Genomic DNA, 16,396 nt, shown 5'->3' on the forward strand with positions numbered 1-16,396 from the left:
CCCCCCCTCTCTCTCTCTCTCAATGTATACTTTTCTACAGAATTATCCACTTTCTTACTAAATATGAGTATCAATTATGAGTATCTTTAGAAAAGTTATGATTGTGTCTTATAAAGTTAGATCTAATGGCATACAATATAGTACGAATTTAAAGATGCAGATGAAATAATAGACTAGTAGAAGAAGGTAATCGTTCCCGGGTCGTTCACGACCGGTAGGACGGCCACTGGTATTCCAACCACGCTCGGAAACGACAGACCCGAGAGGGGTAAAAGGAATTTTCGAGGGTGGAGTCGATCCCGCTAATATTCAAAGAATTAGACAGACGGCGGCGGGTTCTCGAGACGCGATCGGCTGGACGGACCCCTTAAAGTGCTTTCATTGCATTCCCGACACACGCAACTTGGATATAATGGGGGTTGCGCGGCTTCACGGTACGAAATTCGCCAGCATAACAACAGCCACTCGACGAGGTTACACGCGGTAACATATGCGCTCTACGGACCGGCACGATAAAAATCAAAACGACACGCTCGTAACCGAGTTTTGTATCGCATCGATCAAGAATTCTGGCATTTAACAAATTTTAAAATGTGAAAACGAATCTTAAACACCTTGTCATGCTCGCGCGACACAAAAATAATCAATTAACAAGATTCGAGATTCTTAAACTTAATATTCAACGAGCATGTAAGCTTCTGATTTATCATATTTGGAATTTATATGCAATATGCATTTGTATGGATTTTCTGTATTCAAACAATGGTGTATAATTAAAAAAATATTTCCTAAGAAATGCTATATATATATATTATATAATTTTAATTCTTTCTTCCGATTAATTCCAATCAATTAATAATATGACAAAAATTAACCGAGGAATTTCTTTTCAGTTCAGTCAATTTAGAATGAGAGAACAGGGAAAGCAGTTTTGAGTTTTCGCTAGGAGCAGTCGCGTGCGATTAGGGTCGCTCGAGGCCGCTTTTACGGCAATTGAGCTAAGCGAGCGCAGCCGCCTGAATGAAATCGGGATCGACATCTGCTTATGACAGAGGCGCGTTATAATCCGCGCTATATGCATTATGCACGGTTCACAGAGGCGGTCTAATCGCATTCGCATTGTCATCCGGCCACGAAAACAGCGAGCTATATATTTTATACCGGTTGTGATTTAATTTTTAATAGATTTCGCTGAACGCATACATATGTCTCTCAATTCGAAAGATCAAAAATTTCTTCCATTTTATCAGAATAAGTTTATATAAATATGTAGGTTATTTATATTTTATTTTAAATGGTCAAAAAAGCGTAAACAAATAATATCATATAAAAATTACTTTAGTATTTTTGTCAAAGAAAAATTAATATTAAATTTGTCATAAAAAGAGTAAAATAATTGGGAGAATACATTTACTAATTTCAGGACATTATTTAACACTACTGTATCTCTTGATATTATACACAATGGATGAAAAATACGATATTTTTATTTGACAAAATTGGAGGCGGATATTCTCGGAACACTGTTGTATGTTTCTCGCAAAGAGCGCAAGTATAGTTCAACGAGATTGTTTTGTACAATTTGTAATAAAGGGCGAGAGTATCTCGATAGAGAAGTCCTTTGTAAAACTTGCAGTCTCTTTTTTTTCTCTCTTTCTTTACGGCATATTGAGAGTATCCGCATAAAGTGAACGAGGCGTTAAATTCCCCTCTCGAAGAAAAATAAAACGGACTTCTAACCGTGGATTACGGACTTAGAGGATCGAAATATAGCTAGAAGCCGGTTCAAAGTGCGCGTCTGACAAAGGCCCGTACCCCCGCCTTTGAGAAAACATTTCGGGGACCCTACCTGGCGATACAGTTCGCGTACGAGACATGTCGTTCGTTTTATTCTGACATAAGAGCGACTCGACGCTGCTGATCTAAAATTTTATAGGACGATGTATTTTCTAGGATGTATTTTCTTCAGATACGTATCGCGCATTTGCTTCTTCACTTGTAATTTAAAAAGCTTAGTTTTATTAATATGTATATATTTAATTTAAAATATCTAAAATAATCGTTCCAATATTTGTTTTCAAATCAAATCGACATTAGAAAAGTAAAAAAAAAATTTTTTTAGGACTTCTGCCTCGCATGTATACTTCACATCAAGATTAAACTGATCTGATATCAATTTTTCCAGGAAACGAACATTTGATGGGACGATTATTTAAGATACATACCAAGCTTTTCTCAAATAAAAAAATTCCAGGTGTAAAATCTACTTGAGATTAACTGAAGGATAAGATTTCATTATCCATCAGCAATCGTAAAGCTAAAGAGATCATGTAGATGCATATTGTTAATTTATTATCTTATTGAGATTGCATAGATAATTAAAAAGAATTTGAAGATTCTCTATTTTCTCTATTTATAGCGAAACCCCCAACACGATGATAATTTATTTAATATAAATTGCAATATCACATATACTCCGTTCGATAAAAATCTAATTGTTTTTTGTTTGCTTTGCAGGTGAAAATATGGTTTCAAAATCATCGGTACAAGTGCAAGAGGCAAGCAAAGGAGAAAGCTATGGCCGAGCAAAACGCCCAAAACCAGGTGAGTGCACAAATTTCGAAGTCTCGTACCGTATACTCTTTCGAGGATAAAAGGCTCGTTGAATATAATATGAGTTTTGCGAAGATGCAATATATGAATGAATTATATCTAATAAATTAATTAAATTAAATTAATTAATTAAATGCTTATTTTGCCATTATTTAATAAATGTACGTTACATTGTTTATATGATTTTCGTTTGTGAGTCTACATTTCATACATCACAAAATTATTATAGAGTAAGAATTCATCTCTAAATTGAGCGAAGAAGCCATCAAGAAAAGCTTTAGCGCGCGCTGTCAAAAAATAACGTGCGATATAATATATATGTAGAATATATATGTAAATCCCACAGTATAGAGTATAAAGTATAAAAAATAATAAAATTTATATCTGCTTTTGAGATATAAAACGTTGGGGACACATTTTTCAACTAGAAAAAAATTATACACAAAAATTTTCACGATCGTAATACAATCACCTGTCAAATACACGATTCCTTCAATGTATTGGGCATCGAGACCTTGCTCTCCTGTCTTCGTGCTATCGTTCCGACGATTTGAAAACAATGACAGTCGACGAAAATGTCGCATCGATCGATTCGAAATAAAATGGCTTTAAATGAGAAATATCACGGAAGCCGCATAAATCCTCGCGTCCGCATCATATTTCGCTTTGAGAGTGCCACTCGAAGCGATTTTGCATTTATTTTGTTATGTCATTTGGGATTTCCGAGGGAGATCGCGCGTCGTCGTCGACGAGAACGATAAAATTGCTCGCGTTGAGCACGTAATCACGCGCTCGTCGCGTTTCACATGGCTCAAAAAATTTAGTGCGCGAGATTACTACAGAGCTCGAGTATAAAATAGCGAGTTCGTATCCGTCGGGGTGAAATTCAATATTTACTATAATCCAAGTTAAAAATATACGGAATAACGATCTGAATATAATCTCCGCTTTGAAGGCATTCTGCACACGTGTACAACGCGTTATAGGCACACTTCCTTTGAAATACCGGAATAATGTATATCAGAATATTTCGAAATCACTTTTGCCTCCAAGCCGTTTGCCTGAAATATTCTGGTATATATTATTTCAAAGGAAGTGCGTGTCTATAACGCCCGAAACGTTGTACACGTGCAGAACGCTTTTAAACTAGTACTTTCACAAGAATTTAAATGTCTTTTAATATCTTTCGACAAATCTGGAATTTATTAACTATTTCTTCAGCAAAAATTCCACAGAGCACCGTCATGTACGCAATTTTAATGTCTTGTTTTGCGCAAACATTGAATACTCTGATAAATAAATATAAAAAAAATTTATAGAAAAGTTCTGTCAAAGATTAAAATTATTATTTTTATTAAAATTTATCCGAAACTTTATAAGCAAAATGTAAAAGATCGTATCATATTTTCTCTGAAGTTTGATTCGGGAGAAGAGGTTGTCTCACTTTCGATTGCTTTTCAAAAGTTATCGAGATGTTTCAATATATTTGTTTAAAAAAATTAATTTTATAATAATTAAATATATATTACACCACGGTAATCTAGAAATACATTGTAAATAATTGATATTTACCCAACATTATACACGAAATATTACAATATTTCGATTAGCAGCTTTCTTTTGAAAATTAATGCATGAGCGGATGAAAAAATCTATCTGCAATAAATTATTTAACTTATTATAATAAACTATTAATTAAATTAATTAATAAACTATTAATTATTCACGTGTTTGTTTCATCTTTCAAATGTTGTATCATATCCTCCGAAACTTTAGTGTTCGTCTATCGAAGTAAGCGGCATACACGTATACACGATAAAAAAAGATATTCGATATTATCGTAAAATAATCGATACTATACTTTTAGTGAATACTTACCGTTGTGTACTTGAATACGATTAAAATGTATCGCGAGCATTTCCAACAGACGCGATCGTCGAGATATCGGTAGCTGCAAGTTTGAAACGTGCCGTGTCTCCCGGATCTTTCAACGCATAACCGAACACGAATTGTTCTGCCTCCCGAAGGATATTATTCAAAAGAAACATCAGGAACCGTGATCACACATCGCGATATAGTCGCGGATTCCTTTTGAATATATTATAATGTCGTGTATTATATGCTTTGTCACGAAGAACCGCGAGCATACATAACGAGAGGAATCGTTCGATTTGGCGACGCGACGGTAAGCGTGCGATTCTCGTTAAATTTCTTGTTAAATTCACACGACTAGAATTCGTCGCGAAATGAGAAACTCATGAGCCTAGAGTACGTGACGATTAAACAATCAAGAGGAAAAATCAATTGAATTCTCAATTCTTTTTATATTTTTCTATTTCTGTTGCATTTGAAAATTTGAGAAGCCTCTTCCGCTCTTTAGGTAATTGAATAATAAGAAGTCTTAGAGAAATTGAGTATTTTAAATATATTCCGATTGCGTTCGTTTTTCGTGATTTTTTCATCATCATAAAAGAAAAAGTCAAACAAACGTAATTTGCAACAAACAAGAACGAAAACAATTAAATTTTCGCACGAATGGTACATTCGGACGAAAGTGAAATTTGCCACTTCGTTATCGCTTTAGGTTGGATGATATTTTCGCGAAATATGAGTGTCGCTTTGGTATAAATGCAGGCGCGAGGCGTATAAGCGGATTTTTGTTGCGCACTCTTTTGCGCGTCGAGGGACGCGCTCATTGAAATTCGATGAGAATATAGTTTACGTGAGAAATGCACTTCTAAACGATACGTATTTTTTCGCTCCTAGCATATTATAGATCCGGAACCAATAGGCTTCACGCGTTTATCGATTATTCGGAAATATGCGGAGAGAAAGAATTTTACTGCCGCAGCAAAACCGTCGCTTACTATCTATTTCGATGTAAATACGTACGATAAATACATATCGAGTTTCGTAACCAATTGCAGCGAGAAGAAATAATTTTGTTGGCGAAAAATTTCAGCTGAATTAACTCGCTAATAAAATAAAATACCTCTAACAATGTAATACAGTACAAAATATTTATTTATTTATTTGTACGGGAAAGGAATTTCTTTAATATAAAATATAGATATATACAGGACGTATATACTAGAAATACGTATATAAAAGAAATAGTCAGAGACGACATAAAAAATATTATGAGAGAAAAAAAATAAAATAAAAATAGAAAAATGTATATTACACTAAAGAAATCTTTTTCCCCACGTGTAAAAACTCTTGATATTAAGACGTCTAAAGTTTTTCTCAAAGTTTTCCCGATCGCGAAGATAACGATGGGTCGACTGTCCTACAATACAATGGACTCAATATCGCTTTCGCGGTGCCTCGTAAATAGCCCGTATAGCATTAATGAAAGTTATCTGACGGACCGATCTGCGAGGGCGAGCGATTCTTCCGCCCGGCAGCCGCGGCCGCCCTATAATTTACTCGTTAGTTTGTCGTGCTTCCGTAGACACGTTTACATCACCCTCCCTTCTGTCAAACGCGCGATCGCGATTTCTTCCACTCGCGTTGTTATCTTTGATATAACGCGATTAGCTATTTTACTCGGTTATATCGTCACTTTCCGAGGGACAGACGCAACTTAAAAACTATATCGTTTCCCATCTGATACTAATTTGGCAGAATATCTAGTATTTTCATCTCTTTTTTTCTAGGTTTGTAAAATTGCCGATCTTTACTGTTTTTTTAGATTTTTATTCATAAACGTTTATTTATTTATCTATTATATATTTTTTAGAGCAATGGAATCTATTTATATTTCTCAATACTCTCATTAATTTTTATCATTTATAATGTGTAATATAAATATAATACGATTCTTTTTCAAATTGGTACATTTCTGATAAATTGATTCAATAAAAGGCTTGAATGTGTTTGTATTTTCCACAAAATAAACTCTTGATGTGGAGAATAAATTTGAACTTTAAACTTGAATCAAGTATCAATTTATAAATTTTTATCAATGGCTCGATAATATAATTCAAATATCCTTCTTGCGATATTGAAACACGTATTGAGTATACGTATAATTAATCGAGAAATAATACCGCTGTCAGGAAAAAGATTTATTATTAGCAATCCGCTATTCTTCAATTTACGCAACATCTTGTTGCATCAGCGTACAGGTGTCTGATATGCATGAAAGATGAAACGCGTATGGTTGAGGAAAATAAATAATCGATCATACAATATTAAATTAACCAATACAAATTTTTTTTTAACCAACGATCTGACGTCAAATATGTAGATGTAGGATACGTCAAGAATGTTTAATAAACACGGATCTATACATGCAGCGTTCAAACCGGAGCTCGCAATCGTCGCGCGGAAAAAACACGCAGCTCATGAAGACGACGTCGATGAAAAAGGACAGACGGCGGCGCCGCGACGGCTTCTCTCCGACATACAGATTTTTTTCCCCTTTTTCATTTTATTCCATTTCCACCCTTCTCTCGCGGAGGTAAAAAAATTTCAAGTATCAGTGCGAGAGAGATAGAGATCGAGAAAGAGCGAGCAAACGCACGAGAGGGGAGAAGAGAGAAAGAGATAGAGAGATAGAAGGAGAACATAGACCCGAAAGGGAGAAAGAGAGAAAGAGAGAGACGAAAAAAAAAGAATGAGCGAGATGAAAACAAGGAGGAAGGAAAGAGAGAGAGAGAGAGAGAGAGAGAGAAAAAAATCCTGTGCAGGGGAGCGCCGAAACAGGCTCTCGAGGGCCAGTCGCCATCTTGCCGTGAGTACAGTCACGCGCAACACCTGGACATAAATCAAGAATACGGTCGATCTTCTAGGATTCCTCTATTCTAAATTTTCCTTTATTACGAATTTCGGTTATTCTCCTCAAAATTAGCGTTCTTCCCATGCGTCGCTGCTCGCTCAACACTCATACATTTTCTACATGATTACGTGACTATATCCAAGCGAGAAAGCGAACAAAGGACAGAGCGCATACATTTTCATTTCGCGCATATCGATAGAAAGGAGGATTGAGAGGGAATCTTGAAATAGAGGAGATATCCGACCCTGTGGCTTCGGAACGAAAGAATAATAATCGACGATGCACAATTATAGTAATTATGATTAATCGTGTTATACACAGCTTGTCACAGCTAGACAGTGCACAACATACACAGCTAGAGTATGCTATTTGGCTTCCTATTTCAACGCAATTATTTTTTGCTATCTGTTATTTATAAAAATCTCCATTCTCTTGAACAAAACTCTTGTAGTAAGACTACGCTATTTTTCCAATAACGCTCACTTTCACGGAAGAGAAAGTTTAGCATACATTTCTCGCATATATATCTATTTTTCTTTATAAAATATTAGATTTGAGGATTTAAAATGCGTTTACAGAGCGATTGGTACAGCTCAGACAAATGTATCGCAGGTAAAAGGATAACGGGGAGGAGAGGGGAAGTCGATGTAATTAACTAAAAAGCCGCCTGCCGATATTTTATAACGCCGTCCTTCTTTTTCCCGGCGAATTCTCGCCGAACAAAGGAGATATCAAGAGATTTCCACCGGGTCCTCTCGTTTCCGCGACGAACGGAATTCAATGGGTCTTATATAAATGTGCTCTCTGTTTTTAAATGTAACGCTATCATCGCATGCGCGTAATTACATTACACGAGGCCTGGTTGAATCTCATTCTAATTAGAAGGCTAGACAAAATCTATTTGAACGATTATCGAACGGTAATCTACCATATTAAATCATATTAAAACTGTTATTACAAAAATATTGCTATTTATTACTTTTACGCAACGTGTTTTGTATTATTTCCCGGCATCTCTTATTTTAAGGGCCTATTGTAGCAGTATGAAAAATTGATAATTTTTAGGAAACTTTTTTGAAGAATATTAGAAAAATTAATCTTTTTGGCATTTTACATATATTTATATTTATGTTTAAACAGTACGTTAATATTTTTAAATCTTGGATATTAAACAAAATAAAGCTAAATATCCAAGATTTAAGAATACTCACTGTTTAAATATCAATAAAAACATATGTAAAACGCCAAAAAGATTAATATATCTAATATTCTCCAAAAAATAATTTCTGAAAGTCATCAATTTTTCATATACTGCTAGAGTAGACTCTTAAAAAGCTGTTGTGAAAAACAGATTATCTAACAACACACGAGCAATGCGGAATGTTGTTTCACGTTGCGATTATGCGCGTTTGGTAGCCGTAATATAGATCCGTAACGCAACCTGGCCTGGCCTTCCTAAAGGTATACTACTCGACTCCCAACAGCCTAGGCATTTTCGCCGGAAATCGTTTAACGCGCGTGGACTAAAGTGGCTAAAGTGGCGTGACGCGTGACGCGCGCGCGGACCGTCATGCGTTTAACGTAATCGTCACTTTGTCAGCTTGAAGTGCACGGCATGCCTGCACTTATGCCTCTCGCGAACGAACGGCAACGCGCACGTAAGTTCGCGTATACCGGGGCCCACTCGAATCAAATCGGTCGTATACCTCCCGGACACTCGACACACTGGACGGATTTGCATAAAAGTGTCTACTCTAGCGCGACAAAAAAATTCATTGCCCGCATAAAGCTATCGCCACTACTCCCATTGGTTGCTTTATATATTTGTCTCCCGGTTTTTTTTTTTTTTTTTTTTTTTTTTTTTATTTCTTTACTTTTTTTCTATACGTATTCATCGTGACAGTTTTAAATCGCGTGCAAACAAATGTAAAAGTACCGGAAATAAATTACAGAGTTCCTTTCATCATTATCTTTATAGTTACATTCTTTATTCCTCTCGATAGTTGCACATTCCTGATGTCAGAAAACTAAAGTTATATCTGAGAATAATAAGTAAATTTTTATAAGATCGCGTTCGATTCATGACCGCGATTAGGAACGAATGATGTAACGTGATGGTCGAGTAAGTGAAGATCGAAGACGACGTTGATTACCAGCGAGAAATCACGGTCGTCGAGCGAGCGGAGGACGTTATTTTTCAGCGCGATCGTATTATTAAAGTCTCACTGGCAGAAGAGATCGAAGAGGAATGTCGTGTACCGAATGTTGATACAGCTGAGTGGTCGTTCTGGCAGGTATTCGGTCTGCTTGCTCCGGCTTCTGTTTGGTATGCCGTGGTAGAGCCTCGTGGGGTTGACGTACAGAACAGGGCTGTCTCTACGCCTACGGATCCTGTGCGAATAGAAAACGCGATCTCTCTCTCATATTAACGAATGTAATCCTGGATTTTTAGTCGAATCCATATAGAAAAGATTTACTTTCTCTTCTTACATACTTAAATGGCTGCAAAATTCTCATATTTGTAATGTAGGCAAGAACAATCGAAGAAACAATGGAAGAAAGATTATATTAATGGATTTAAGGAATTGGGTTATCAAATAAATGTTGGAAATTTAAAAAAATGTGAGAAAAGTCTTACAATTAAAAAGCTGCATATTTGGAATTTTATATAACAATTATGATTATTTAATAGATGCTTTACGTATTAAAAATATATTATATAGGTATATTTAATATATTTAACATATATAGAGCATCCATTAAATTATTATAGTTGCTACATAAAATTTCATGCTGGCATCTTTTTAATTGTGTGAAAGCTATTTTCTTCATATTTAAAAAATTTTTAACATTATTTATACATATAAATCATTTTTTTTTATTAAATTATATATATATAAAATTCGCTCCCCTCCTAGTACTATGTAAAATTTATTTATACATTTACTTAGTAATCTTTGTTTCAACGCAAAAAATTAGAATTCAGGAATTACTGCATCATATTTTTTTTCGAACCTTTAGAAGATATCTGTTTCAAGATGAAATCCTACTCTTTGGTGATATTTCTATTTTTTAAATTCGATTCACTGTTACTTCTATTTAATTTTTTTAATATTGAAAGGTTAATATAAATCACATATTTCACAAACTAATTATCTTAATTAATAAACTAATAATCTTCATTAATAATATAAAATCGTAAAACTATATTTTTCTCATGTAGAAGATAACTTATTTTGCTTTTTATTTTATCATAATTTTTCAGATGAATCTTAAAAATACAGAAGGGGAGAGAGAGAGAGAGAGAAAAAGTCTTTGAATATCTAATATTCAGCATATTTATGTAGAAGCAGATGTCTTCCTAGATCGGACAAATTTCACACCGGGTCTGTCCACGGTAGCCGGTACTGTTTATGCGTAACTAGAGTCCATCTCGTGCGCTCCACGTCTAGTCGTGAATGCTGATCACGGTATATCGTGCGGGTTAAGTGTCTTTACCGGGCCTACCGCGCTGCGCATGTTTGCTCGGAACACAGAAGCGCTTAGCCCAGGTCCTTGCCGGCCCACGTATCCCGCGTTTGTTCACGCAGCGTCCGTCCAGTCGAGTCGAGGAAATTGCACATGTACATGGTACATGTGTGTGCATCAGAGTGCACGCTTAAAGTGCATGTGTGCACTTGCGCCGTAAGGAACCTTCGGTAAACGATGGCGTTTCGATATAATCCATGAGAAACGATTGATAGCCCCGCGTATACAGCGAGCATTTATTTGTTGAAGAAAATGCTAACACGATGATGATTATAAATATAAACTAATTTATTTTAAAATAATTGATTTATAAATATTTTATAAGATTTTTTTTTTTTTTTTTAAGAGACATGAAATGACGAATTTAATTATATGCGACATTTGATCGTATGAGTTATATTGTCAAGTGAATGATTTAAAAAAAGATGAAGAAACATATAGAATAAAATCTTTTCGCTCAATACTCAATATATTCTGTTCTTTGTAAAATTTTGAATGTCTCTTAGGATTTCCTAGGAAAAAAAAAACTCGGGATGCACCAAATGTCGGCAGTCAATAATGTAAAATATATAGCTAGAAATATCTCTTTCCCATGTATATCTTTATATAGTTTTTATATTCTTTATATGCATTTCATTGTCACAGTGCTTATGCTATGACACTGATATTTATATTCAAGTATATTCTTTAACGATGTATATTTTTTATCTATATTCAAGATACAAGACTTTTTTTACAGAATGATTCAACATTAACTGCCAAGGCTACAATCGGCTATTAAGCTATATGCATATTGTACACATACTCCGAGGCTTTCTTACTCTTCCTACCTTCCCCTCCTTGTATCTTTTAAAATATACTCATTGTAAGAATGTGTGTGTATTACATAATTATGTCTCATCTCTTCAATTATTGAACTTTGATATTAAATTTTGAATCATAGACGGTAAAAATATTGTAAAAGACTGTTTTACATCAGACCACACACACACACACACACACATTTTCTTAATAATCTTTTCTCCGAAGTATATACTGACAAACAAAAATTGAATCCATAAATAAAATGCAGTAATTAATCTATAATTAATTTTTTATGTAATTAATTGCAAATGTGTATGTCACATGCTTTATTAATTATATATATTTTTGTATCAATACAATCTTAATGTTAAATTATAAATATATATTAAATGTTAAATATCGAGATTTTTTCTCTCTCTTTCTGATATTTTTACAAAATCATATTTAGAAAATAAAATAATAATATATAGTAAAAGAAAGTAAAAAATATGATCTGCTAAATATATTGTACATACTGATGTATTGAACGAATATTTTCTTAAAATTAAAATGTGTGAAATATATTTTATGCCACGAGAATTTTTGAATTTCTGATTCTAATTAAGAATAGAATCAGTACTAAGTGTATTTATTTGCAGCAAATATCGAATGACGTGGCATCGTTTAGCATAAAAGACAAACCGGCCAGTAATGGATGATGCAACAATAGTATAGAATTATAAATCAATAGACACACATATATTGGATGATTGCATAAGTTCGTGCCCGATTTTCATAGATGGCATTAAGTTACTGCATGGCGGAGTTCTATCGAGGTCATGAAAAAAAAACTGCGGTCAGTTATTGATAATGTAACGTCTAAAGTTCAGCCACAAAATCCGAAACAAATAATGAGCTCTTACACAATCGCGCACACACAGTATTATTGTCAGTAAAAATTTTTTATGTTTTCCATATGCTTATGTTTATAAATTTCTATGTCGAAATATTTCGTTATCATATTACGAAAATATATTATCAGAATTATTTTTAATATAATACAAAAGTTAAGGATTATTTCAATATTGAGTATTTCATAATAACTTCATTCCGTTCATTTTCCATATCAGTGCTTTTAATCTTTTTGAAAAGATCAAAAGTATCGATATGGAGTGAATATACTGGTTATATATTATATGTATAAAAAATAGTAAAAATATAAAACACACGAAAAAATGGCAACTGTTATCATCGCAAACGAATAAATGTCTAATGATAAAGCGAATTCGAACATCGCGCGAAAAACTTGACTTATCATTACACCTGTTGCTCCTAGTTACATTTTATATAATATGATGTAACAATATATATAAAAATAATAAATAATGTATATGTATAATAATATAACGGTGTAAGACAATCACTAATCTGGTATTTTTATGCAATATATGTACATAATATGTAAATAAATGTACGAATTAAAATTCGATACACTTTGCAAGCACGAATCGCGCGAAACACACTTATTAATAAACGGTCTATCACGGTTTTTTGTTATATTTTGATCATTCGATTCGTGTACGCGCTTTTAATCTAAAAATGGTTTTACACAGAGTACATTTAAATCGACGAAAAATTCAAAGCACGATGAGGGGGATACATTCGAATGCGAAAGCATTCGTTAAAGAAATAACTATGAATTTATCTTTATACATAAATATTTCGCGAGATCAGATAATGTTTTATAATTTCCACCCCATATTGTGTGCTTCAATTTCTACTTCAATTGAATAAATTGCGCGAAATAGCTGCGTTGATAAATAACTCACGCCCACGCTTGCAAGTAATTTTAATCGCGAGAATTAATTAATCGATGCCGGGACCGATAATCAGTAATTGTTCATAGGGAGTGATCGCACTTGGCATCTCGTGGTACTCATCGTGATCGCATTTCGAGGGTTAATACGACGACACATGAAGCGGCTCGCGCTGTTGCCTGTCCACCAGTGGTGGACATATTTCAAATGCAGATTGTCGAAAATAATGATGGAGAAATAGTTTCGTTTAAATAAAATATTATATTTGAAATCTCTCCCCCTCTTTTCTTTTTTATAAAAATAATATAGGTACAAATACGTAGAAAATAGTTATTTATATTTTTTGAAACGCTCAATAATTAAAATAAGAATTAAAAAAAAAATATCCCCAAAAATGCTTACGTAAAATAATATTTATAGATTTTGTTCTTTCTCTATATCAATCACAAACGTTTATAAGTATTCTCATTAAGAAAGAATTAAATTAATTTACGATTATTAAATTGAGCTAAATATAATCAAGAAAAAAATTTAATTCGCGATTTTCATGGTTGGAAGATCCCGAAAGGACGCGTGCAAATAAAGTATATGTGAAATCTCTTCCTCTTATTTTTCGTGAAGATGATACAGGTACAAATACATAGAAAATGCATAATAATTTTTAGAAATCCTCAGAAATGCTTATTTAAAATAATATTTATAAGAGATTTGGTTTTTTCTCTATATAAATCATTTATAAAGCGTTTATAAATATTTTCACATTAAGAGAGAACGATTTTACTAAGATGCGACAATCATTGACTGTTTCAGAGCGCGAGTTCGCCGCGACGGGTTGCGGTGCCGGTGCTGGTGAAGGACGGCAAGCCGTGCGGGAGCGGCGGTGGCGGCGGGAACGAGGGTAGCCGCGGCGGGCCCAGCGCGGCCCTAGCGAGTCCGGCGCCGCACATGACCGCGGCCTCGAGTCCGCACGGCACTCACCATGCGGCCGCCTCGTCCCATCACTCGGTCGTGGCCGGCGTCAGCCACGTGATGAGCTCGAGCCAGAGTCTCCAGCACTGCTCGTACACGCGAGCCGGCGCCCAACAGGGTATGCAGCAGCAACAGCAGCCGCAGTGCGGCGCGTATCTGCCGTTGCAGGGCCGCGCCTGGTAGTGCGCGCCATCCGCGGCGGGGGCCGCGGCCTACGCCGCCAATCCCTCCGTCGCAGGCCCATGGGCCCTCGCCGCGGATCCGGCCGCTTGGTATGCCATACCCGACGACAGTCCTTAGAAGAGGGAGAGTGACTGACGCGACTGATCGTCGAATCGTACGCAGCAGCACGGGCCGCATCGCGGAAACGGACGATGCCATCGGGATGAACCCGAGCCTCGTTTCCGCCGCATCCGGTTCATCATGCGTCGCAGATCGTCTGAAGTGCCTGCGGCAGCGATCGCGTACCCCTTTCTATCTGCTTGAAAGACTTGCCCGTAAGCTGCGCTCCATCACACGATTACAAGGAGGATAATCTATCATTGGACGCGTGTATACCTTTCGCGCTAACCGTGCGACGTTACAGCAATCGACAATCGATGATATCAAGGGTATATGCTCAGTGATTGTAGAGACTATTAAAGTGTGATAATTTGCAATTATCTATGGTCAATAAAGTACGCGCTCTCATGGTGGAGAATCGGGCCGATTGATCGGTGATATTACGATGAGAACACTCCAAATCGGGATTATCGTACATCGATACAGTAATCGAGCCACGTGGTTTTATATCTGTCATCGCCGCGAGATCGCGAGCGTTCGTTTTGCGAAGCTCTAGCTTCGGATCAACAATCAGTTTGTACGAAAAAAGACGAATGCCTGCTGCATCTTGCATTCCGAAGGAAGCAGACACTATGAATCTTTCCGCAGAGAAATCGACGGAAGAAAGTCTCGCGAAGAAGAAGCACGGAAATCTTGGTGATGTATTTTCTTGTTACGCAAAGACTACACGTATTTTATGTAATGACACATTTCCCAAACAACGCACTTTATTTATTTAAAATGTCAGTTTCCAGGTCGTTCGATAAATTAATAAACAAACTTATGAGATGACAAAAGGTTGTAAAAAAATGATACCAACGATGTATTCTGATAACGATTAGTTAGAATCAGATGGGAAGAGGTAATAGTCGCATTCGGGAAGAAACTCAATGATCGTACAATCATCGTGTAGCTGCAAATTTCTTTTATTAACTGAACAACATTAAACTTTCTGCATTCATAGTAAAATAAACACACATATTGGGAGAAAAGAAAAAAATGTAGAAACCACATAAAAAGCCTAATTAAAGCTACACAGCTAAACAGCCTTTAAACGAGACGACGAAAATAAATCATATAATAAAATCATACAATATAACAACACTAGAAATATTTTCAAAATTAAAAAATTCAAGAAAAGGAATGTTAAATATAGTTATGCAAAATATTGCAATATAATCTATTCCCTTTGTTTACGTTTCTCTCGAATAATTTGACGTCAATGTTTTTTTTTACGCGACAAAGATTTATTCGAATATCACTTTTGCTTAAGACACGATACACATTTCAACATTCCAATATTGTACATTTTAATTAAAGAAATTAGTTTTCTCAAAACAATATGCATTTGTCGGTCTGTACGTCAGTGCTTAGTTCAGTTTTCACTAAAGAAGGATCAACCTCAAAAATTTACCAATGCAATTACATGATAAGTGCACGATACATTGTTGCTTTACAATGTCAAATTTCAGTATTTAAAGACGGAATGGAGAACAGAAATTTCTGTGTATATTTATAGAATATTTATATATGTAAGTAATTGATTTCTGCACCGATCCTTTCGTTGAAATACACGCCTATT

The 16,396-nt window shown here is 35.3% G+C and overlaps 1 protein-coding gene across 1 annotated transcript in view; it reads left to right on the plus strand.

The window, feature by feature from the left end:
- LOC115237616 (homeobox protein Nkx-2.4-like) overlaps nucleotides 1–16,302 on the plus strand; it is a gene marked incomplete at its 5' end in the record, with an annotated part of 42,073 nt that extends 25,771 nt beyond the window's left edge. Inside the window, 2 exons of the mRNA XM_029810782.1 lie at nucleotides 2,518–2,604; nucleotides 14,335–16,302. Of these exons, the coding sequence (XP_029666642.1) occupies nucleotides 2,518–2,604; nucleotides 14,335–14,676 (429 nt within the window). The remainder of the gene's footprint in view (nucleotides 1–2,517; nucleotides 2,605–14,334) is intronic.
- Nucleotides 16,303–16,396: the final 94 nt, after the last annotated feature.

The sequence above is a fragment of the Formica exsecta genome, unplaced genomic scaffold (assembly GCF_003651465.1).
Source record: "Formica exsecta isolate Colony F162 unplaced genomic scaffold, ASM365146v1 scaffold115, whole genome shotgun sequence".
Taxonomy (NCBI): domain Eukaryota; kingdom Metazoa; phylum Arthropoda; class Insecta; order Hymenoptera; family Formicidae; genus Formica; species Formica exsecta.